Source organism: Hypanus sabinus, chromosome 11 (assembly GCF_030144855.1).
Source record: "Hypanus sabinus isolate sHypSab1 chromosome 11, sHypSab1.hap1, whole genome shotgun sequence".
Classification (NCBI taxonomy): Eukaryota; Metazoa; Chordata; class Chondrichthyes; order Myliobatiformes; family Dasyatidae; genus Hypanus; species Hypanus sabinus.
In genome coordinates this window covers 2,523,277-2,548,171 of record NC_082716.1, presented here as the reverse complement: position 1 = coordinate 2,548,171, position 24,895 = coordinate 2,523,277, and the positions used below count along the sequence as shown (strand labels likewise).

The 24,895-nt window shown below is 50.6% G+C and overlaps 1 protein-coding gene across 10 annotated transcripts in view; it reads right to left on the bottom strand.

Moving 5' to 3' along the window:
- Nucleotides 1-24,371, bottom strand: part of erich3 (glutamate-rich 3) — a 75,170-nt gene extending 50,799 nt beyond the window's left edge. For 2 of the 10 annotated variants that reach the window (XM_059983663.1, XM_059983672.1), the window contains exons 1-3: nt 23,131-23,252; nt 1,296-1,389; nt 674-799 (exon numbers count right to left, since the gene is read on the bottom strand). In XM_059983663.1, the coding sequence (XP_059839646.1) occupies nt 674-799; nt 1,296-1,389; nt 23,131-23,150 (240 nt within the window). In that variant the 5' untranslated portion in view covers nt 23,151-23,252. The other 8 variants (XM_059983667.1, XM_059983669.1, XM_059983664.1 and 5 more) reach the window with 8 other exon arrangements.
- Nucleotides 24,372-24,895: the final 524 nt, after the last annotated feature.

The following is a 24,895-nucleotide window of genomic DNA, read 5'->3' as shown; positions in this document are numbered from 1 at the left end:
ACCCCTGTGGAACACCACAATCACTAGCAACCAGCCAGAAAAGGCTCCCTTTATTCCCAGTCTGCCTCCTGCCAATCAGACACTGTTTTATAGAAACTCGGAGTTTGTTGACAAAGTGTGTCTTCTTGTCAAAGGCCTTCTGAAAATCCAAGAACACAACATCAAACGATTCTCCTTTGTCTATCCTGCTTGTTATTTCTTCAAAGAATTCCAACAGATTTGTCAGGCAAGATTTTCCCTTGAGGAAACCCTGCTGACTACAGCCTATTTTATCATGTGCCTCCAAGTAGCCTGAAACCACATTATTAATAATCAGCTCCCCAGTCATTGAGGACAGACTAACTGGCCTAAAGTTTCCTTGCTTCTGCTTCTCTCCCCTCTTGAAAGGTAGAATGACATTTGCAATTTGTAATTTATAGTATATTTTAGTATTGCAATGTACCGCTGCCTCAAAATAACAAATTTCACAGCAAACACCATGATACTATACCGAATTCTGATTCTGGGTTTCTAGCATTTTCCATTTCCATTCCAACACATAAAATGATGAATAATTTCCTCTAAAACAGCTCAGGAATCTCATGAGCATAAGGGTGATTGGAGAATAATGATCCGGATGCTGTGAATGAATGAGGAAGCTGGAGAGTTGTTGAGGGGCAGGAGCCCAACATACCTCCATGCTGAGGACCTTGTGGAATATGGCCTGGGCCAGGCTCTCACGTACATATCTTTGATGATCTTTGCGGACTATACTGAGGCGATATTCCTTCTCAGACACAATCCGTCCACTCCTTGTGACCTGTACAGGGAAGCATCAAAGATCTAAGAACTTCAGGGATTTAATCTTTAGCAATCGTCTTAGAGATAGATCAGTAAGAAATAGCTTGGAAACAGACCCTTCAGCCCATCAAGTCTCTGCTGTCTGTCGACTACCTGTGGATACCAACCTTACATTGACCCCATTTCATTTTCCCTTCGTTCCCAACAACTTGCCCCCCCACCCCCGAATCCACACTAGGGGCAATAGACAGCAGCCAATTGACTCACTAGCCCAAGCCTCTTTGGGATGTGGGAGGGAATCTGAGCGCACGGGGGAAAGGGGAGCATGCAAACTCCCCACAGACAGGTCTCTGGGGCTGTGACGCAATGGCTCTATCACTGAACCATGGCTCCTCCGCTTGGGCCATATGACCGTAAGACCTAGGAGTAGAATTAGGCCATTTGTCCCATCTAGCCTATTCCCAGAGCTGACGAGATTGGGAGATCACAGCACTGACCATGACAGTCCTACCTACCAAACCCACACGTTGTAGATGCCTACGGATCCTGGTGTTGTTGAAGTATCCGGTCAGATGTTTGTCTGTCAGGCTGTTATATGCCTCCAGGGGTCTGAAAGATAAAAATAATGAAGGTCAGTCCCCACATGGGGTCAACAAGTCAGTGCAGGGATGTGATGCAGAGTCAGAACAGAACGGGCTGAATGGTCATCTGCTGTTATTCCCACCCCATCACCAGCACCATAGGTTTGTACAGCACAGAAACAACCCCTCTGCCTTGCTTGCTGTTAGCTTTATAAGGCATTGGTCAAATCTGTGAGAAGCTTTGTGTCCATTATCCAAGATGGAATTTAATGTAGACAAGTGAGAGATGTTACAGTTCCGTTGCACCAACCAGGGCAGGTCTACACAGTGAATGTTAGGACACTGAGGAACATGGGAAAACAAAGGGATCTGGGAATACAGGTCCACAGTTCACTGAAAATGACATCACAGGTAGATAGGGTCATAAAGAAAGCTTTCAACACACTGGCCTTCATAAATCAATGTATTGAGCACAGGATTTGGGATGTTATGGTGAAGTTGTACAAGACATTGGTGATGCCCAATTTGGAATATTGTGTGCAGTTTTGGTCACCTACCTAAACTTAAGGACCTGAGTTATAAGGAAACATTGAATAGGTTAGGACCTTATTCCTTGGAATGTCGAAGATTGAGAGTAAGTTTGATACAGGTATACAAAATCATGAAGGGTATAGATAAAAGCAGGCTTTTTCCACTGAGGTTGGGTGGGACAACAACCAGGAGTAGGCCATCTGGCCTGTTGAGCCTACACTGCCATTCAATAAAATCTTGGCTGATCTGGCCATGGACTCATCTCCATCTACCTGCCTTTTCCCCATAACCATCAATTCCCCTACTATGCAAAAATGTATCCAACCTTGTCTTAAATATATTTACTGAGGTAGTCTCCTATCATGTTTCATGTTATCATGCTATCATGTTTGCTGTTGTGTGCTGGGGCAGCAGGCTGAGGGTAGCAGACACCAACAGAATCAACAAACTCATTCGTAAGGCCAGTGATGTTGTGGGGGTGGAACTGGACTCTCTGACGGTGGTGTCTGAAAAGAGGATGCTGTCCAAGTTGCATGCCATCTTGGACAATGACTCCCATCCACTCCATAATGTACTGGTTAGGCACAGGAGTACATTCAGCCAGAGTCTCATTCCACCGAGATGTAACACTGAGCATCATAGGAAGTCATTCCTACCTGTGGCCATCAAACTTTACAACTCCTCCCTCGGAGTGTCAGACACCCTGAGCCAATAGGCTGGTCCTGGACCTATTTCCACGGCATAATTTACCTATTATTATTTAATTATTTATGGTTTTATATTGCAATATTTCTACACAATTCTTGGTTGGTGTGACTGTAACAAAACCCAAATTTCCCTCAGGATCAATAAAGTATGTCTGTCTGTCCACTGCTTCATTGGGCAGAGAATTCCACTGATTCACCACTCTCTGGGAAAAGCAGTTCCTCCTCATCTCCGTCCTAAATCTACTCCCCCAAATCTTAAGGCTATGTCCCCTAGCTCCAGTCTCAACTACCAGTGGAAACAATTTTCCTTTTTCTATCTTATCTGTCCCTTTCATAATTTTATATGTTTCTATACAATCTCCTCTCATCCTTCTGAATTCCAGTGAGTACAGTCCCTGGAGACTCAATCTCTCCTCATAGTCTAACCCCATCTCTGGAGTCAACCTGGTGAACCTCCTCTGCACCACCTCCAAAGGCAGAATATCCTTCCTCAAGTGAGGAGACCAGAACTGCACACAGTACTCCAGGTGTAGCCTCACCAGCACCCTGTACAGTTGCAGCATAACCTCCCTGCTTTTAAATTCAATTCCTCAAGTAATGAAGGCCAACATTCCATTTGCCTTCTTGATCGCCTGCTGCACCTGCAAACCAACCTTTTGTGATTCACGCACAAGCACTCCCAAGTCCCTCTGCATGCTGCAATTCTTTTATTATTTAAAAATCTGATCTTTCATGTTTCCTTCCAAAGTGGATGACATCACATTTACCAACATTGTACTCCATCTGCGAGATCCTTGCCCACTCACTTAACCTATCTATATCTCTCTGCAGACTCTCCATATCTTCTGCACAATTTGCTTTTCCACTCAATTTAGTATCATCACCTAACTTAGACACACTACAAGCCCTCTTCCAGATCGATAATGTATATTGTGAGAGTTGCCAGCCCAGCACCGACCCCTGCGGAACACCGCTCACCACTGATTGCTAACCAGAGTAACACCCATGTATCCCAACTCTCTGTTTTCTATGAGTTAACCAATCATCTATCCATGCTAATACATCACCACAACTCTATACATCCTTATCTTATGGATAAGTCTTTTATGTGGCACCTTATCGAACGCCTTCTGGAAATCCAAGTAAGTAATGTCTACCTGTTCCCCTCTATCTGTGCTCGTTACATCCTCAAAGAACTCCAGTTTCATGGTTTCAACATTTAAGAGTCACGTGGACATGGAGTAAAATGTATCATTTGTGTCAACAACTGACACAGTCTGAGGATGTGCTGGGGGCAGCCTGCAAGTGTCACCGTGTTTCCAGTGCCAACATAGCATGCCACAATTTACAAACCCATTCACCTTTTCAGTGTGGAGGAATCCCACAAAGTCTCAGACAGAATGTACTAACAGCTCATGCATTGATTTACACCTATGACTGTGTGGCTAAGTACAGCTCCAACACCATAATAAATTTGCTGATGACACCACTGTTGTGAGCCGTATCAAAGGTGGGGATTAATCAGCATACAGGAGGGAGATTGAAAATTTGGCTGAGTGGCGTAATAACAACAACCTCTCACTCAATGTCAATAAGAACAAGAAACTGATTGTAGACTTCAGGAGAGGGAAACCAGAGGTTTATGAGCCAGTACTCAGAGTATCAGAGGTGGAGAGGGTCAGTAACTTTAAATTCCAGAGTGTCACTATCTCAGAGGACCTGTCCTGGACCCACCATATAAATATTATTGCAAAGAAAGCAGGACAAAATTCCTCAGGAGTCTGCAGAGATTCGGCATGTCGTCAAAAACTTTTGCAAACTTCAATAGATGAGTGTGAAAAGTGTGCTGACTGGCTGTATCACATCTTCACAAAGCTAAGATGGCTTCAATTGGATGCCTCTTCGAGCTCACTGAGGAAACAGCTTAAATTCCTCACTTTAATGTCTATTTCCTTTTCAAGGTGGTTGAGGTTCTATCAAGGTCCTGATCTGGAATTGGCACTCAAATTGTAGATTTTTTTAATACAGTGGATGAGTTCCCTTTCCTGGACCTCACCGGCCAACCATTGTCCGGCGTTCTCGGCACGGCTCGGAAGACTGTGGCCGACTGACTCCAGGCTGGTATTGCCAATTGAGGCATCAAGGGAGAAGAAACATTAAGATTTAGCTGCAAATATATGTTCAGAAATGTCTGTAGTTGAGCAGTCACACTCTCTTTTGCTCGATGGTGGGAGAGTTGGCTGCCGATTCTCGGGTCTCACAATAAAAAAATGACGGAGCAGACTGTAATCTCGTAACAGCGACTGTCAGACTCCCTTTTGCTATAAAAGTGGGTGACGTCTCTCTGAACCTTGTTAATGCTTTCACATGTCGACTCTCTCTGAGGGCTTTGCTGTTGCTTGGTGGGAGCTGGGCGCTGAGGCTTTCTGCTGAACTGGGCGGGAACATTTTTGAATCTGTGTAATTCATTGCCATGCATGCCAGTTCATTGGGTATACTTAATGCTCTTGATAGATTGGGGTGTAAAAGGTTAGGGGGAGAAGGCAGGAATACGGGATTGAGAGGGATAATAAATCAGACATGATAGAACGGCTGGGTTTAAACTGTACCAGCATTGAAACTCCCCACCAACAACTATATCTTCATATTTGTTCAGAGATGAGGAGGGGTGCAGAGTCCAGGGGGAGGGGAGAGGGAGGCTCACAGAGATGGGGAGGGTTTCACAGAGACACGGAGGGGTGCAGGGGCCAGGGAGGGTGGTTTCGCAGAGACAGGGAGGGGTGCAGGAGCCGGGGAGGGTGGTTTCACAGAGACGGGGAGGGGTGCAGGGGCTGGGGAGGGTGGTTTCACAGAGACGGGGAGGGGTGCAGGAGCCGGGGAGGGTGGTTTCAGAGAGACAGGGAGACGTGCAGGAGCTGGGGAGATTGTTTTCACAGAGACGGGGAGGGGTGCAGGAGCCGGGGAGGGTGGTTTCACAGAGACGGAGAGGTGCAGGAGCCGGGGAGGGTGGTTTCACAGAGACAGGGAGGGGTGCAGGAGCTGGGGAGGGTGGTTTCACAGAGACGGAGAGGGGTGCAGGGGCTGGGGAGGGTGGTTTCACAGAGACACGGAGGGGTGCAGGGAATGGGGGAGGGGGGTTTCACAGAGAGAGATGGGGAGGGGTGCAGGAGCCGGGGAGGGTGGTTTCACAGAGACAGGGAGGGGTGCAGGAGCCGGGGAGGGTGGTTTCACAGAGACAGAGACGGGGAGAGGTGCAGGAGCCGGGGAGGGTGGTTTCACAGAGACGGGGAGGGATGCAGGAGCCGGGGAGGGTGGTTTCACAGAGACAGGGAGGGGTGCAGGGAACAGGGTAGGGGGTTTTCACAGAGAGAGACGGGGAGGGGTGCAGGAGCCGGGGAGGGTGGTTTCACAGAGACGGGGAGGGGTGCAGGGGCTGGGGAGGGGGGTTTCACAGAGACAGGGAGGGATGCAGGAGCTGGGTAGGGTGGTTTCACAGAGACAGGGAGGGGTGCAGGGAACTGGGGAGGGGGGTTTCACAGAGACAGAGACGGGGAGGGGTGCAGGAGCCGGGGAGGGTGGTTTCACAGAGACAGGGAGGGGTGCAGGGAACAGGGTAGGGGGGTTTTCACAGAGACAGAGACGGGGAGGGGTGCAGGAGCCGGGGAGGGGGGTTTCACAGAGACAGAGACGGGGAGGGGTGCAGGAGCCGGGGAGGGGGGTTTCACAGAGAGAGATGGGGAGGGGTGCAGGAGCCGGGGAGGGTGGTTTCACAGAGACAGAGACGGGGAGGGGTGCAGGAGCCGGGGAGGGTGGTTTCACAGAGACAGAGATGGGGAGGGGTGCAGGAGCCGGGGAGGGTGGTTTCACAGAGACAGAGACGGGGAGGGGTGCAGGAGCCGGGGAGGGTGGTTTCACAGAGACGGGGAGGGGTGCAGGAGCCGGGGAGGGTGGTTTCACAGAGACAGAGACGGGGAGGGGTGCAGGAGCCGGGGAGGGTGGTTTCACAGAGACAGAGACGGGGAGGGGTGCAGGAGCCGGGGAGGGTGGTTTCACAGAGACGGGGAGGGATGCAGGAACCGGGGAGGGTGGTTTCACAGAGACGGAGAGGTGCAGGAGCCGGGGAGGGTGGTTTCACAGAGACAGGGAGGGGTGCAGGGAACAGGGTAGGGGGGTTTTCACAGAGACAGAGACGGGGAGGGGTGCAGGAGCCGGGGAGGGTGGTTTCACAGAGACGGGGAGGGGTGCAGGGGCTGGGGAGGGGGGTTTCACAGAGACAGGGAGGGGTGCAGGAGCTGGGTAGGGTGGTTTCACAGAGACAGGGAGGGGTGCAGGGAACTGGGGAGGGGGGTTTCACAGAGACAGAGACGGGGAGGGGTGCAGGAGCCGGGGAGGGTGGTTTCACAGAGACGGGGAGGGATGCAGGAGCCGGGGAGGGTGGTTTCACAGAGACAGGGAGGGGTGCAGGGAACTGGGGAGGGGGGTTTCACAGAGACAGAGACGGGGAGGGGTGCAGGAGCCGGGGAGGGTGCTTTCACAGAGACAGGGAGGGGTGCAGGAGCCGGGGAGGGTGGTTTCACAGAGACGGAGAGGTGCAGGAGCCGGGGAGGGTGGTTTCACAGAGACAGGGAGGGGTGCAGGAGCCGGGGAGGGTGGTTTCACAGAGACAGGGAGGGGTGCAGGGAACTGGGGAGGGGGGTTTCACAGAGACAGAGACGGGGAGGGGTGCAGGAGCCGGGGAGGGTGGTTTCACAGAGACAGGGAGGGGTGCAGGAGCCGGGGAGGGTGGTTTCACAGAGACGGAGAGGTGCAGGAGCCGGGGAGGGTGGTTTCACAGAGACAGGGTGCAGGGGCCGGGGAGGGTGGTTTCACAGAGACGGGGAGGGGTGCAGGAGCTGGGGAGATTGGTTTCACAGAGACGGGGAGGGGTGCAGGAGCCGGGGAGGGTGGTTTCACAGAGATGGAGAGGGGTGCAGGGGCTGAGGAGGGTGGTTTCACAGAGACGGAGAGGGGTGCAGGGGCTGGGGAGGGGGGTTTCACAGAGACAGGGAGGGGTGCAGGGAATGGGGGAGGGGGGTTTCACAGAGACAGAGATGGGGAGGGGTGCAGGGGCCGGGGAGGGTGATTTCACAGAGACAGGGAGGGGTGCAGGAGCCGGGGAGGGGGGTTTCACAGAGACGGGGAGGGGTGCAGGGGCTGGGGAGGGGGGTTTCACAGAGACAGGGAGGGGTGCAGGAGCTGGGGAGGGTGGTTTCACAGAGACAGAGACGGGGAGAGGTGCAGGAGCCGGGGAGGGTGGTTTCAGAGAGACAGGGAGGGGTGCAGGGGCCAGGGAGGGGGGTTTCACAGACAGGGAGGGGTGCAGGGAATGGGGGAGGGTGGTTTCACAGAGACAGAGACGGGGAGGGGTGCAGGAGCCGGGGAGGGTTGTTCCACAGAGTCAGGGAAGGGTTATGGGGAGAATGTTTAAACAGCACACAGACAGTGCCATTCTGTTGGGATTGAACCCAAGCCTGTGGAGCAAGGAGACACTGTGATGCCCTCGATCACTAACTATGTGAAAGGTCTTGGACCTCTGTTTTTAATCACACAAGAAGCAGTAGGTTCTCCCTATTTTGGTAAACCCTCCCCCTGCACCTACACCCTTCCCCATCTCTGTAACCACCCCTCCATCTTTGTAACTCTCCCTCCGGCCCCTAAGCCCCTCCCTGCCTCTGTGGTTGTATGTATGTGGGAGGAAACCCACACATTCACAGGGAGAACATGCGAACTCCACACAGACTGCTGTGGAGATCGAGTCTGGGTTTCTGGAGCTGTGAGACAGCGGTTCTACCCACTGCATTAGTACTGCGGAGGATTGCCGTTGGTGTCAGAGAGGAAAGGGTATGCTCAAGCAGTTTCGGGCCCCTCATCTAAAGAAAAAATGTACTGGCATTGGAGAGGAGACTCATAGGAATGATTCTGGGAATGGAAGGGTTAACATGAGGAGCAGTTGATGGCTCTGGGCCTGTACTCACTGGAGTTTAAAAGAATTGGGGAATTGGGGAATTGGGGAAGAGAAAGAATCTCATTGCCACACTTTGAATATTGAAAAGCTTAGATAAGAGTCCATGTGGAGAGGATATTTTCTTTGGTGGGGGAATCTAGGACCAGAGGGTATGACCTCAGAATTTGAGGATGTCCCTTAGAACGGAGATGAGGAAGAATTTCTTTAGCCAGGGAGTGTTGAATCTGTGCAATTCACTGTCACAGACAACTGTGGAGGGGTTTTTTTATTGGTACTTTCATTGGGTATATTTAAAGACGAGGTTGATAGGCTCTTGGGCAAAGGTTATGGGAGAAAGCAAGAAAATAGGGATAAGAGGATTAATAAATCAGCCATAATGGAATGGGGAGCAAACTTGATGGGCTGAATGGCCTAATTCTGCTCCTATGTCTGATGGTTTATTCACCCACAGAGCAGATGGAAGTCAAAGTGCAGAGTGCAGGAAACTGTCAGCACGTCAGGCAGCATCTGAGGAGAGGGAAACAGTGTTTCGGGTCAGAGTGGGTGCTGAGCGATCAGAGAGAATATCTTCTAGTCCTCCACAAAGCTGCACTGTTAGATCACTGTGGCAGAGAAGAAGAACTTTGGTTTTCAATTAAACATCATCTCATTAGAGATGCAGCTGCATTGACGATGGTTTAAAAGTCTCTGCTTCATCATTTGCCCTCTCTGGAGGATTGGAGGGCAAGCTGAGAGAGCAGCAGACCTGCCAGGGCACATCTGAACGCTCCCCCAAACACCTGAGCCAGGGACATGCTCAGTTCCCATCCCGGGAGGCTCACCACAAACCTGGCCATTAGTGGAAGTGACACTGATATTGAATCACAGAGCCATCACGGGACTTCACAACGGCCAACGTGCTCATTAAAAACCTCTGGTGAAAGGATCTAAGCAGCTCAGGCAACATCCAAGTTATCTGACATGGCCTCCTCTACTGCCATAATGAAGTCATGCTCAGGATGGAGTAACACTTCAATCTGTCTGGCAGCCTCCAACCCGATGACAATTTCTCCAACTTCTCGTAATTTCTTCCCCTCATGTCTTTCCATTCCCCATTCTGGCTCCCCTCCCACCCCTGACCTTTTCTTCCCCCTCTCCCATCCTATCAGATTCCTTCGCTGGTACCAGCTTCTTACTTCATCCCCCGCTCCCTCCCTCTCCCTGGTCTGATTTATTTACTTAGCGGTACAGCAAGAGTAGGCCCTTCTGTCCCTTCAAAACGTGCCACCCCAATCTAATCACAGGACAACTTAATGACTAATTAACCTGTCCCGTACATTGTTGAACTACGGGAGGACACACAGAGACTCCATACGAAACAGTGGCTGGATTGAACTCTGAATTCCAGGCCACCCCGAGTTAACCACTAAGTTACCACACTGTCCCATCTTACTCTTCAGTCCGTCCTCCTCTCCTCTCCCCACCTTCCTAATCTGACATCTTCCCCTTCCTTTCAAGTCCTGATGAAGGGACATGGCCCGAAACCTCAACTGTTTATTCCTTTCCATAGATGCTGCCCGACCTGCAGTTCCTCCAGCAGTCTGCGTGGACTGTTAACGTTTCAGGTTGAGACTGTCAGGTGGAGGGTAGGTGAGCTGTATAGAATGGGTGCGGGTGAATCCCGGTGAGGAAGGGAGAGTGGGAATAGTGACAGAGGATGGGAGGGGATAACAGTCAGGCAGCACAGAAACAGGTCCTTCAGCCCAACTCATCCTTGCTAACGATGCCCACCAAACAAGACCCATTTCCCTATGTTTTGCTCATATGCCTCTAAACTAGGGGTTGTCAACCTGGAGTCCGCAAAGCCCTCAGTTAACAGTAGGGGTCCATGGCATAAAATAGGTTGGGAACCCCTGGTTTAAACCTTCCCTATCCATATACCTGTCCCATGTCGAGATAAGGACTTGTGTTTTTCATGTAGTCGCTGTCAAAATATAGCAGATGCTGAAAATGTGAAACAAAATTAGGAAATGACAGCACAAACAAGAAAAGAAAATTGCCAGATGCTGGAAATCTGAGCAACACACATAAAATGCTGGAGAAACTCAGCAGGCCAGGCAGCATCTATGGAGAAAAGTACAGCTCATGTTTTGGGGCTGAAATCCTTCATCAGGACTCGTGGAAAAAAAGCTGAGGAGTAGATTTGAAAGGTGTGGGGAGGGGAGAGAGAAACGCCAGATGTGAGGTGAAACTTGGAGGGAAGGGATGAAGCAAAGAGCTGGGAAGTTGGTGAAACATCCCTTGTCCCTCTCTCATGTTATCTCCTTGGCTGCCCATCACCTCCCTCTGGTGCTCCTCCCCCCCCCCCTTCTTCTATGGCCTTCTGTCTCTTTCACCAATCAACTTCCTAGCTCTTTGCTTCCTCCCTCCCCCTCCAAATTTCACCTATCATCTGGTGGTTCTCTTTCCCCTTCCCCCACTTTTCAAATCTATTCCTCAGCTTTTTCTCTCCAATCCTGACAAAGGGTCTCAGCCTGAAACATTGACGGTACTTCTTTCCATAGATGCTGCCTGGCCTGCTGAGTTCCTCCAGCACTTTTTGTGTGTGTGCTGCTAGGAAATGCTGGAGTCACCCAGGTCAGCCAGCACCTCTCGAGAGGAACAGGGTCAACGTTTCAAGGGGGTGCTGGCTGACTTTGTTTCACCAAAGTGCAGCCTAACTTGTTGAGCATTTCCAGCTTCTCTCTATCTTCAGCCTAACCTGGTGGTCTCACTTTCTGAGCTCTGAGATTAATTTTCTTTTCTTTTCCACAGCTGTTTCACTCTTTGGTGTCTCCAGTACTCACCATTTCTATTTCAGATGGATACCACCTGCAGAGCTTTGTGCTGGGATTGATATAATGTGTAAACACATTGATCGCAGCAGAGGGAAACCACCCAGCTCATTAACAGGGTATTGATGAGTTTACATATTCACATTATGTTTTGGCTCAATTCCTCTTACATTTTACAATCGGAGTCAAATAAAATGGAAACAGGCCTTTTGGCCCAAATTGCTCATGCCATCAAGATCTCCACAAGATAGTCCTGATTGACCCTAAACCAGAGGTTTGCAACCTTTATTATGCCATGGACCAATACCATTAAGCAAGTGGTCTGTAGCCCCAGGTTGTGAACCCTGCTCTGAGCCATTCCTATTCATGTACCTATCCAAGTGTCCTTTAGATGCTTTATTGTACCTGCCTTGTATTCCAAGATGGTGGCGTGACGCAGCTTGCAGTGGCCATTCCAGAGCTGATGTCTGTTATTTGTTAAGCAGGGTGCTGTGCACAATCCTAATCTGATGAAAAGCGGATGTGGGAGCACGGAGGAACATCTGGAAATCTCCAGGAAGGTCTTCTTTGTTGCTGCTGCTGCTGTGAGGTCCGGGTCTCTGCTGAGAAGAACAGGCCCCCAGTCCTCGGAGTCGCGTTGGCCATTGTCGGGGGTGTTGTAGCGCATTTGGCAGAGGATGGTGCTCGGAAAGGCTGTGCCAGAGGGGATGGTCAGAGGCTCGGAGGTTTAATGGACGGAGTCCGCTGTGGTCAGGTCGCTTTCACTGTGTGCTGCGTCTGCGAGGCTGGTTTTGACTGAGCTTTCACTGTGTGCTGGGTCTGCAAGGCTGGTTTTGACTGAGCTTTCACTGTGTGCTGGGTCTGCAAGGCTGGTTTCGATGGAGCTTTCACTGTGTGCTGTGTCTGCGAGGCTGGTTTTGACTGAGCTTTCACTGTGTGCTGGGTCTGCGGGGCTGGTTTTGACTGAGCTTTCACTGTGTGCTGGGTCTGCGAGGCTGGTTTCGATGGAGCTTTCACTGTGTGCTGTGTCTGCGAGGCTGGTTTTGACTGAGCTTTCACTGTGTGCTGCATATGTGAGGCTGGTTTCGACAGAACTTTCACTGTGTGCTGGGTCTGCGAAGCTGGGACCGACAGAACTTTCACTGTGTGCTGGGTCTGCGAGGCTGGTTTTGACTGAGCTTTCACTGTGTGCTGCGTCTGCAAGGCTGGTTTTGACTGAGCTTTCACTGTGTGCTGTGTCTGCGAAGCTGGGACCGACAGAACTTTCACTGTGTGCTGGGTCTGCGAGGCTGAGTCCAGCAGCTTGGAAGTCCATAGCGGGGGCACCCCCTTCTGCCGCCAGCGTGGGATGACGAGTCCATCGTGACGCTGGGGATTTGTGGAAACTGTGTGGTGGTTTCTTTTGAACTTATAGTCTTTTAACATCTTTGGACTATTTTTTACTGTGCCCATGGTCTATTTTTTTTTATCAATTATGATATTGTCTGCACTGTTGTAACTATGTTAACTATAACTATATGTAACTATGTGGTTTTTGTAGGTCTTGTATCTTTAGTTTTTGGTTTGTTGGGTGGTAGAGTTGGTCTCCTGACTTGTTGTGTCTGGGTAGTCTTGTTTTGTCTGGTGGATTTGGAGCTCCTTTCCGGGGAATGCGCTAAGACGGTAGCGCGATATTAATACGCAGAAGCCTCTCTGTACTCTGGATTGGGGATTGCCAAATGTTATGTGGATTTTCTGGTCTAGTCTGTTTCGTCATGTGCTTTTGTGATATCATTCTGGAGGAACATTGTCTCATTTTTTAACTGCATTGTATTTGTGGTTTCTAAATGACAATAAACCGAAATTCAATTCAACCACTTCCCCTGACAGCTCATCTATACCCATGACCAGCTGGATGAAAAAATTGCCCCTCAGGTCCCCTTTAAATCTTTCCCCTCTTACCTTAAAACTGTGCCCTGTAGTTTTAGATTCCCCTGCCCTGGGGAAAGACAGTGCCCATCCACCCTATCTATGACCTGACGAAGGGTCTGTGCCTGAAACATCGAAAGTCAATTCGCCTCCAGAGATGCTGCCTGTGCTGTTGAGCTCCTGTAGATTTTGTGTGTGGTGCACTGTTTGAAGAAGTTGCCCCTCAGGACCATTTTAAATCTTTCGCCCATCAGCTTAACCTGTTCTTTCTGACTTTTAGCTCCCATTTCCTGAGAGAGAGCTATGAACCCTATTTATAGAGGGGTGTCCTTTTAGAATGGAGATGAGGAGGAATTTATGTAGCCAAAGAATCAAAGAGTGGTGAATCTGTGGAATTCATTGCCAGAGGCAACTGTGGAGGCCAAGACTTTATGTATATTTAAGGCAGAGGTTGATAAGATTCTTGATTGGTCAGGGTCTTGAATGGATGTCAGGGAGAAAGTGGGAGATTGGGCCTGAGAGGAAAATTGAATCAGCCATGATGAAATGGCACAGCAGACTCGATGGGCCAAATGGACTAATTCTGCTCCTATATTTTATGGTTGTATACCTCTGAAGATCTTATACATCTCCATGAAGTCTAGTCTCCCCTCAATCCAAGAAATAACAACCCAGCCTGGCCAACCTCTCCCTATAATTCAGGTCATCCAGTCCTGGCAACGTCCTTATGCACCTTCTTGCCACTCTTGGCATTTTAATAATGTCTTTCCTATAACAGGGAGACCAAAACTAAGCACATTACTCCTACTACAGCCTCAGCAACGTGAGACCTCTCAACTCCTCAACTTAATGCTATGACTGACGAAGGCCAGCATGCCAAGCATCATATTCACTGCGTCATCTACTCATGTCACCATCCAGGGCGAATTACATGATAGGTGGTGGTGACAGAGGGCTAGAGGTGCTAGAATCTGATTGGAGAAGACAGCTGAACATTGAACTGACCGAGGGCAGTTGGTGAGGGCAGACAGGAACGGTGGGGGGGACTCAGTGGAGAATCTGTGTGAGCAGGGTATGAATGGAATTGGTGAGACAGTTACTGGTTAGGAAGGACTGTGTGTATTGATCAGAGAGAAACAGATGGGCAGGGTGGCACTCTCATTGCCGGTTCAGAAGCTGCTAAAACCAGTGTAACCCTCTCAGCAGGGCTTGTACACAAATATAGGAGTGGACTTTTCACCCATTCAACAAGATATTTGTCAATGTATATTTCATTAGGAGTTTAAGAAGATGTGGTATAAAGACTCCAGCATATTTCTACAAATGTATGGTGGAGAGCATTCTGAATGGTTACTGGTATGGAGGCTCCAATGCAAAGATCAAAAAAACTGCGGAAAGTTACAAACTCAACCACCTCTATCGTGGCAGTAGCCTGCTTCCCTGCACCCTGCACCAGGCACCCGGGACACGCCCTCTTCTCAGTGGTATGTGAACGAGCCTGGAGACACACATTGAATGAGCCCATAAACACCACAACACGATGTTTGCTCTCATTTTGCACTACTTACTTCATTTTTATATGCATTTATTGTAATTTAAAGTTTTTATTACATTTTGCAATGTCCCGCTGCCGCAAAACAAAAAAAAATACGAAATATGCCTTTGATATTCAACCTGTTTCTGATTCACGGTAGACTTTTAGAACAGTACAGGCCCTTTCACACAATGTTGTACTGACATCTTAACCTTCTCCAAGGTCAACCAAACCCTTCCCTCCGACACAGCCCTCCACTTTTCTGTCACCCGTAGGCCAACCTACGAGTCATTTGTAACAAACTCATTTTTTTTCCCAGTGCTCAGTATACAAGATTTGACAGATACTTGGATATTTCAGCAATTCCCTGGTTTCCTCCCACATTTCAAAGATGTGCCGGTTAGGCTGAGTGAATTGTGGACATGGGGAGTGCAGCAATGTTTGTGGGATGTCCCTGGCATAATTCTCAGACTGTGCCGGCCACTGTACGTTTCCATGCTTCAGGATTAAATTCAGACTTATTTCGGATACTTTGCCAGGAGGAGGGAAAAATGACGAATTCCCTCGGGGACCGGATTGGGGAGCTGTGCCAGCCGAAGGGCGACCCACCAGAGATCTTCACCTCGACCCACGACTTTGCCAGAATTCTGAAAAATGATCAAGTCCCACTGTGGAAATCCCTGCGAGACAGATCTCGAGTGCTCTGCCAGCCTTGGGGGCAGTACGTTGGGGCAGACTTCCACCGTTTGTGTTAACAATGGATGCGCTGGGCCCACACATTCCGGCACCATCACAGCATTCGTACCATGTTCAGCAGAATATCACACAGGTAACAAAACGTCATCATTACCAGAAAGTATTGATTTCCCCTGTGCCCAGGACACAGGTGAGGCTGCTTTTCACATCATTATCACAGCTGCTGTTCTGGGAATATGGATCTGCATGAACATCGATTTCTCCAACTTCTGGGATTTTTGTCCCCGTCGCCCTTCCATCATCTTCATGGCCTACTACCCCTTCTCCAGACCTGCCTATTACCTCCCCCAGTGTCCCTCCTTCCCTTTCTCCCATAATCCATTCTGCTCTCCTATCAGATTCCTCCTTCTTCAGCCCTTTGCCTTTTCCTCCTATCACCTCCCAGCTTCTTATTTCATGCCCCCCTACTCCAAACACCTGGCTTCTCCTATTGCCTTATGATGAAAGGTCTCAACCAGAAACATCGACTCTTTATTCTCCTCCATAGATGCTGCCTGACCTGCTGATTTCCTCCAACATTGTGTGTGTGTTACCCTGATGTGACTCTCCCCAATTTGTAAGGCGGGCATGTTTGTAAGGTCACAGCAGCAAGATGCCATTAACCAGGACTTTGGACTGTTTAGCGATTTTGATGCCTTAGCATCCTGCTCACCAGAGCCTGCTGAACACCTTTACAGTTCCCAGATGCCAAGTGTTTGATGGTTCTGGGTCTGTGCTCCCTGGAGTTTAGAAGAATGAGGGGAATCTCACTGAAACCCATCGAATACTGAAAGGCCTACATAGAGTGGATGTGGAGATGATGTTTCTGACAGTGGAAAAAGGCAGAAGAATGGGTTGAGATCCATAAATCAGCCATGATGGAATGGTGGAGCAGACTTGATGGGCCAAATGGCCTAATTCTGCTCTTATGGCTGAAGGTCAGGAAAATGTGTGCGGCTACTCTGAACAATAAAAAATTGTAAAGTGACTTTGGATGGTAATCCAGTAGTCTGGGAAATTAGCGAGTTTCTGGGATGTGGGAGGGAATCACGACACCCGGGGGAACGGACAACGCTGGAGGTCAGGATTGAACCTGGATCTCTGGGGCTGTGAGGCAATGGCTTCACACACTAATTGTTCTGTTCGAGTGGGGAGGTGCCCAGACAACAGTAACTGGTACAGTCAAACAAATATTTGCCAAGCAAATACTGTAACCAAGACTCCTGACTCCCAAATCCCAGCACCAGCTCCACCCTTTGGACTCCTGCTCTCTGCTGACCAGCCTCACCCTGGGTCTCACCTGGTGGGAACATGACCTCAACACTCCACTCATGTTGCAATACACATTTATTTTTTATGCACTGTATGTTTTATTGGAAGATATATTACATGTCTTGCACTGTACTGCTGCCACAAGACAGACAGGACAGTAACGATGAGACTGAACTCGCGCTCTAATCCCTGCTGAGCCCAACTCAGACACCATCTCCGCTCCCGTGTCTCAGGGAACCTCGCCCAGTTCGATAGCTGGGAGCAGGGCCCCAAGGAGTAAACACCCACCCCCTAACTGGACTAGACGGGAGAGGGAGGAGTTTTACATTGTTTTATTTAGGGATACAGCATGGAACAGCCCTACCCTGTCCCCCAGCCTTCAACCTGTGGCACCCAACAACCTATCTACTTAACCTTAGCATAATCACAGGACAATTTACAATGACCAATTAACCTACAACCCGTACGTCTCCCGGGCTGTGGGAGGGAACCAGAGGAGCCGGAGAAAACCCATGTGGTCACGGGAAGAACGTATGAACTCCTCACAGGCTGCACCACAATTCAACTCCAAACTCCAACACCCCCAGCAGTAATAGCATCGTGCTGACCATCGCAGTTACCCCCTCTGGAGGCATGGGGTGAAGTGAAGGGGATGAGGAGGTGAAAGGGGTGGGGAGTGGAAGCAGGGAAGGGGGTGTGGGGGTAAGATAAGGGGAGGAGGCAGAGTACTGGGGAGGTCACTCCATTCTTTAAGTAGTGAGGGAGGCAAAAAAGAAATTATGTCAGTTAGCCTGACTTCAGTGGTTGGAAAGTTGGAGTCCATTAAGGATGAGGTCTCAAGGTATTTGGAGGCACATGATGAAACAAAGCAAAGGCATCATGGTTTTCTTAAGGGGCAGTCTTAATGGATAAATCCGTTGGAATCCTGAGGAGATAACAGGCAGGACAGACAAAGCAGAGTTGGAGCATGTTGTGCACAGTACTTGGATTTTCTGAAGGCCTTTGACAAGTGGCCACACATGACGCTGCTAAACAAGTTAAGACTGATGGTGTTACAGGAAAGATTCTAGCACGGATAAAGCAGTAGCTGATTGGCAGGAGGCAGAGAGTGGGAATAAAGGGAGCCTTTTCTGGTTGGCTGCCAGCGACTAGTGTTCCACAGGGGTCGGTGTTAAGACCGCTTCCTTTTATGCTACGTGTGACGGAATTTATGCAGGATCTCCCAGTGGCCACACATTTTAATTCCACGTCCCATTTCCATTCTGATATGTCTATCCATGGCCTCCTCTACTGTCAAGATGAAGCCACACTCAGGTTAGAGGAACACCTTGTATACCAGCTGGGTAGCCTCCAACCTGACGGCATGAACATTGACTTCTCTAACTTCCGTTAATGCCTCTCCTCCCCTTCTTACCCCATCCTTGACATACTTAGTTGTTTGGTTTTTCTCTCTCTCTCACTCTGCCTGTTCCCCATCTCCCTCTGGTGCTCCCCCCCCACTTTCTCCCGAGGCCTCCCGTCCCATGATCCTTTCCCTTCTCCAGCTCTGTATCACTTTCGCCAATCACCTTTCCAGCTCTTAGCTTCATCTCACCCCCTCCTGTCTTCTCCTATCATTTCGCATTTCCCCCTCCCCCCACTACTTTCAAATCTCTTACTATCTTTCCTTTCAGTTAGTCCTGACAAAGGGTCTCGGCCCGAAACGTCGACAGTGCTTCTCCCTATAGATGCTGCCTGGCCTGCTGTGTTCCACCAGCATTTAGTGTGTGTTGATGGAATTGATGGCTTTGTTGCAAAGTTAGCAGGTGATACAAAGACTGGTGGAGGGGCAGGTAGTGTTGAGGAAGCAGGGAGTCAGCCAGAAACGCTTAGATTAGGAGACTGGACAAAGAAGTGACAAATGTGAGGAAGTGCATGGTCATGCACTTGGTAGAAGGAATTTAGTTGTTGACTGTCACAAAGAAGAAAAATCTGCAAATGCTGGAAATCAATGTAACACAAAATGCTGGAGGAACTCATCAGGCCAGGCAGCATCTATGGAGAGGAGTAAACAGTCCACGGTTCAGGCCGAAACACTCATCACAAAAAAGTAGCAGATGGGTAAAGTGTTGGTAAGTGTATGATAATGTATTTTGATAAAGACAACAATAGTTCCCATTATTATCTAACTAGGGAGGAGGTTCAAACATCAGAGGTGGAGAGGGATGTAGGAATCCTCGTGTAAGGCTCCCAGAAGGTAAAGAGGGCAAATGCAATGTTGGCATTTATTTCAAGAGGAATGGAATATAAAAATAAGGAGATAATACTGAGGCTTTTTAAGAAAATAGTCAGGCTGCACTTGGAATATTGTCAACAGTTTTGGGAAAACCCCACATCTCAGAAAGGATGTGTTGTCATTGAAGACAGTCCAGGGGAGGTTCATGAGGATGATTCTGGGAATGAAGGGGTTAACATATGAGGAGTGTTTGGCAGCTTTGGGCCTGTACTCACTGGAATTTAGAAGAAAGCAGGGGGGGATCTCATTGAAACCTACCGAATGTTGAAAGAACTAGATAGTGTGGATGTGGAGAAGATGTTTCCTATGGTGGGGGTATCCAGAACTAGAGGACACAGCCTCAAAATTGAGGGGTGACCTTTGAAAACAGAGGTAAGGAAGAATTTTTTTTAGCCAAAGAGTGGTGAATCTGTGGAATGCTTTGCCACAGACTGTGGCGGAGGCCAAATCCACGGGTATACCTAAAGCAGAAGCTGATAGATTTCTGAATAGTCAGGACACCAAAGGATGTGGTGAGAGGGCAGGTATAAGGGGTTGAATGGGATCTGTTTACTCTTTTCTACAGATGCTGCCTGGCTTGCTAAGTTCCTCCAGCAGTTTGCGTGCATTAGGTGTTGACTATTTTCTAAACGGCGAGAATACTCAGAAATCAGAGAGGCAAAGGGACTTGGGAGTCCTCCTGCAGGATTCTCTAAAGGTTAACTTGCAGGTTGAGTTGGTGGTGAGGAAGGCAAATGCAATGTTGGCATTCATTTAAGTGGACGAGAATATAAAAGCAAGGATTTATGAAGCATTGATCAGACTGTACTTTTAAGTACCGTGAGCAGCTTTAGGCCCCTTATCTGAGAAAGGGTGTGCTGGCATTGAGGGTTTAGAGGAGTTATCTCAGGAATGAAAGGGTTAACCTATGAGGAGTGTTTGGTGGCTCTGGGTCTGTACTCGCTGGAGTTTGAACCTCATTGAAACCTATCAATAGGCCTAGATAGATGGAAGTGGAGAGGATTCTTGCAGTTGAGTTCAGGATCAGAGGGCACAACCTCAGAATAGAGGGACGTCCATTTAGAACAGAGATGGAGGAATTTGTTTAGCCAGAGGGTGTTGAATCTGTGGAATTCATTGGCACAGCTGGCATGGAAGACAAGTCATTGGGTATATTTAAAGTTGGGCTTCACAGGTTATTAATTAGTCAGGGCATCAAAGGTTATATGTGGAAGGAAAGAGAATGGGGTTGAAAGGGTTAATAAATCAGCCATGATGGGACGGCAGAGCAAATTTAAAGGGACAAATGGCCTAATTCAGTTCCTATGTCTTGTTGGAGGGTGAGGGAAGGTAGAATGGGAGGGAGGAGGCGGGGGTTGCTAGAGAGGGAAGGGATCAGAATGGGACAAGTTGTGCAAGGAGGCAGATGGTGGGGGGGCAAATGGAGGGGGCCACTGCTGTAGACGAAGGGGGAGTGGTGGTGAGCATTTATTGGTGACACACTGGGGTTACCAGGGGAGCATTAATAATTTTACGGGGTGGGAGAGAGGATGGTCACAGCCAAACCCAGTGGAGAGGCATAGGTACAGCCAAGCCCAGACCATTGGTAAAGGGAGTAGAACGCAGCCAGTATGAAAGTGATGGGTTGAATAGCCTGGTTCTGTACTGCCAACTCTACAACTGGTCCCTACCTGCCTCCATCATCCAGTACTAACCAAGGCCATTAGCAACCATGGCCCCACACAGGTTCACATCTGGGGAGGCTTGGGCAAGACGAGTGGTGCAGCTGAAAAGCACCGACGCACGCAGCCTGCCCACGGACACCTGAGGCAGCCGGAATTAATCACCTGCAGCGCTGCCGTGACAATATCTTGTCGCTAGGAGACCAGGCCAGAGATGACAGGGTGTAGCATTACCATGTGTCCGTGTCGTCTGACCCTCCATAAATCACTCCATTCAGAATCAGTCCAAACTCTCCCTCCCTTACTCTGGAGGAATCCTTGGCACACAGCCTTCTCCAACACCAGCTAAACCTGACAAACCAATATAGACGGGGCACAGATATATTGATAGGTTTCAATGAGGTTCAAACTCCAGCGAGTACAGACCCAGACCCTGGGCACTGTTTCTGATAGTGGGTGGAGCGAGGACAAGACGGAACACTCTCAGAATAGAAGGAATCCCTTCAGAACAGAAATGAAGAGGAATTTCTTCAGCCAGAGAGTGGTGAATCTACAGAGTGGGGTTGAGAGCGATAATAAATCAGACTATAATGGAAGAACAGACTCAATGGGCCGAATGGCCTGATTTGCTCCTCCATTTTATGGCCCAGAGTGTTCACCATTTAGAAGTACACTCTGCCCCTTACGGGGGAAGCTCCAGCAATCACAGTTGGCATTCAGTGTCTGTGAGGAGTTTGTGCACTCCGGAGATGGACGGGTGAGTTGTGGGCATGCCACGTTCATGCCAGAAGCTTGGTAGCACGTGTGGGCTGCCCCAGCACATCCTCAGATGGTGTTTGTCACTGACACAAACAACACATTTCGCTATTTGTTTTGATGTACATGTGACCTTCTGCCAGCACCTCCAGGAACACAGTCACAGCGGAGGGTCAGGGTGAGAGAGTAACTTCAGCCAGAGGGGTGACTAATTCTTTCCCGCCCCTCTACCACACTACTGGCTCAGACTCTGAGCGTGTTCTGTACTGGTGTCCAGTAATCGTGGCAAAGACGGGGTGAATGGTTTGTGCAGGCCAGTGGCACCTAGGTCAAACACTGGATGTGACTTCACTGTGTGTCAGAACAAGAGGGATGGGCCGAGTGGTCACTGAGGCGTGAACTCTGTAACAATATACTGAGGCTTTAAAAGGCATTGGCCAGACCTCACTTGGGCCTCTTGTGTAAGAAAAGATGTGCTGGCATTAGGGAGGGTCCAGAGGAGATTCACAAAAATAATCCTGGCAATGAAATGCTTAATATATGAGGAGCATTTGGGCCTGAAATCTCCGGCGTTTGGGAAACGACAGGGTTTCTCAATGAACCTATCAAGTATTGAAAGGCCTAGATAGAGTGGATGTGTTTCCTATGTGGGGTGGCGGTGTGAATCCAGGGCCAGCGGGCACAGCCTCAGAATAGAGGCATGGCCACTTAGAACAGAGATGAGAAATTTCTTTCACCAGAGGGTGACCGAGCGTTGCCACCGACAGCTGTGGAGGACAAGTTATTCAGCATACTTGAACTGGTGATTGATAAGTTCTTGATTGGTCAGGGTGTCAGAGGTTAAGAGGAGAAGGCAGTGGAATGAGGTTGAGAGGGATAATGGATAGAGCAGACTCGATGGGCTGAATAACTCAACTCTGTTCTTGCGTCTCATGTATTTCTGAACGTACATCTCGTCATAATATTCCCTCGCCCCTTCCTTGTCTCAGTCCTTCCCCGTCACTCTTCCACCTCCTCAACACCCTACCCCAATGAGGGGTGACCCACCTGAAGGGGACATGAGAGGGAGAAGTGAAGATGTTTCCACCAGTGGAAGATCGAAGGAGGGGATAGAGTTAGAGTTAGAGGGTGGAAATTTAAAACTGAGGTGTGTAGGGACTTGTCACAGAAGGAGGTGGGTGGCTGGCATTCTCCACCCCAGAGAGGATATGGAGATAAATGTTTGATGGCGATGGGGCACTGGCACAGATAGGGAGAGAAGGCCTGGGACAGGTTAGTCGTGATCAGATTGAATGGCGACGACTGAGGAGCCTCCTAGCCCTGACAACAGGACTGACTCCCGAAGTCTGGTGTTACGTTCACAGAGAGAAATGGACTCTGAATCGAAGGCAAACTCCTTCCTCAGCTCATCCACCATTCAAACCCTCGTACCTCATCCTGTCATCCCTCCCTCCCTCCATTTTCCCCATGACCTCCTTCCGTTTCTTTTTCCAGGACATTTTCTCCACCGCACTCCTCCTTCTCCATTTCCTCTTCCCTCCCCGGCCCGGCTCGCCTCTCAGAGTCTCCTTACCCGGACTGCGTGCGGCTCATGGTGCTGCAGACAGCGCTCGCCCCTCCGGCCCGGCCCGGCTCGCCTCTCAGAGTCTCCTTACCCGGACTGCGTGCGGCTCATGGTGCTGCAGACAGCGCTCGCCCCTCCGCCCCTCCGGCCCGGCCCGCCTCGCCTCTCAGAGTCTCCTTACCCGGACTGCGTGCGGCTCATGGTGCTGCAGACAGCGCTCGCCCCTCCGGCCCGGCCCGGCCCGCCTCGCCTCTCAGAGTCTCCTTACCCGGACTGCGTGCGGCTCATGGTGCTGCAGACAGCGCTCGCCCCTCCGGCCCGGCCCGGCCCGGCTCGCCTCTCAGAGTCTCCTTACCCGGACTGCGTGCGGCCCATGGTGCTGCAGACAGCGCTCGCCCCTCCGCCCCGGCCCGGCCCGGCTCGCCTCGCCTCTCAGAGTCTCCTTACCCGGACTGCGTGCGGCCCATGGTGCTGCAGACAGCGCTCGCCCCTCCGCCCCGGCCCGGCCCGGCTCGCCTCGCCTCTCAGAGTCTCCTTACCCGGACTGCGTGCGGCTCATGGTGCTGCAGACAGCGCTCGCCCCTCCGGCCCGGCCCGGCCCGGCCCGCCTCGCCTCTCAGAGTCTCCTTACCCGGACTGCGTGCGGCTCATGGTGCTGCAGACAGCGCTCGCCCCTCCGCCCCGGCCCGGCCCGGCTCGCCTCTCAGAGTCTCCTTACCCGGACTGCGTGCGGCTCATGGTGCTGCAGACAGCGCTCGCCCCTCCGCCCCGGCCCGGCCCGGCCCGCCTCGCCTCTCAGAGTCTCCTTACCCGGACTGCGTGCGGCTCATGGTGCTGCAGACAGCGCTCGCCCCTCCGCCCCTCCGGCCCGGCCCGGCCCGGCTCGCCTCGCCTCTCAGAGTCTCCTTACCCGGACTGCGTGCGGCTCATGGTGCTGCAGACAGCGCTCGCCCCTCCGCCCCGGCCCGGCCCGGCCCGCCTCTCAGAGTCTCCTTACCCGGACTGCGTGCGGCTCATGGTGCTGCAGACAGCGCTCGCCCCTCCGGCCCGGCCCGGCCCGGCCCGTCCCGCCTCTCAGAGTCTCCTTACCCGGACTGCGTGCGGCTCATGGTGCTGCAGACAGCGCTCGCCCCTCCGGCCCGGCCCGCCTCTCAGAGTCTCCTTACCCGGACTGCGTGCGGCTCATGGTGCTGCAGACAGCGCTCGCCCCTCCGGCCCGGCCGCTTCTCCGGTTGCCAAGGGGAGGAAAGGGGCGGGGTCGGGCTACGTATCAAACACATCACGTGGTGGGCCGCGACTCCAACCAATCACCAGTGCTGCAGGCCAGACATCCCGCCTCCCTTGCTCGCCATTGGTTGTGAGCCCGATGCATCTCTGCGATGTATCTGACTGAGGGGGATTGGAGGGGTTGAAGAGCAAGTTGAGGGTCAGAGGAGGTTTTGGACGGTGCTTTTGGAGCAGGGAACTCGATTGTACGACTATAAAGGTTGTGCAAAAGAGGTGGAAGTCCTATGTTTGAGGCTTTAGGTGTTGTATTTGCAGAATAAGCGGCTACTAACCCTACTGGAACAAGTCACCGAAGTTTAAAAGAAGGAATGTTATAAATCTCGACAGATGTGGGAAGCATTCTGAATGGTTGCATCAGTCTGGCACAGAGGCCCCAATGCACAAAATCGAAGACGCCACCCTGGTGGGGGGTGGGGGGGGGGCAGGAGATGTGGGATCCGTCTCCGATTCACAATCAGGTTTATTATGACTGATGCACATGTCATGA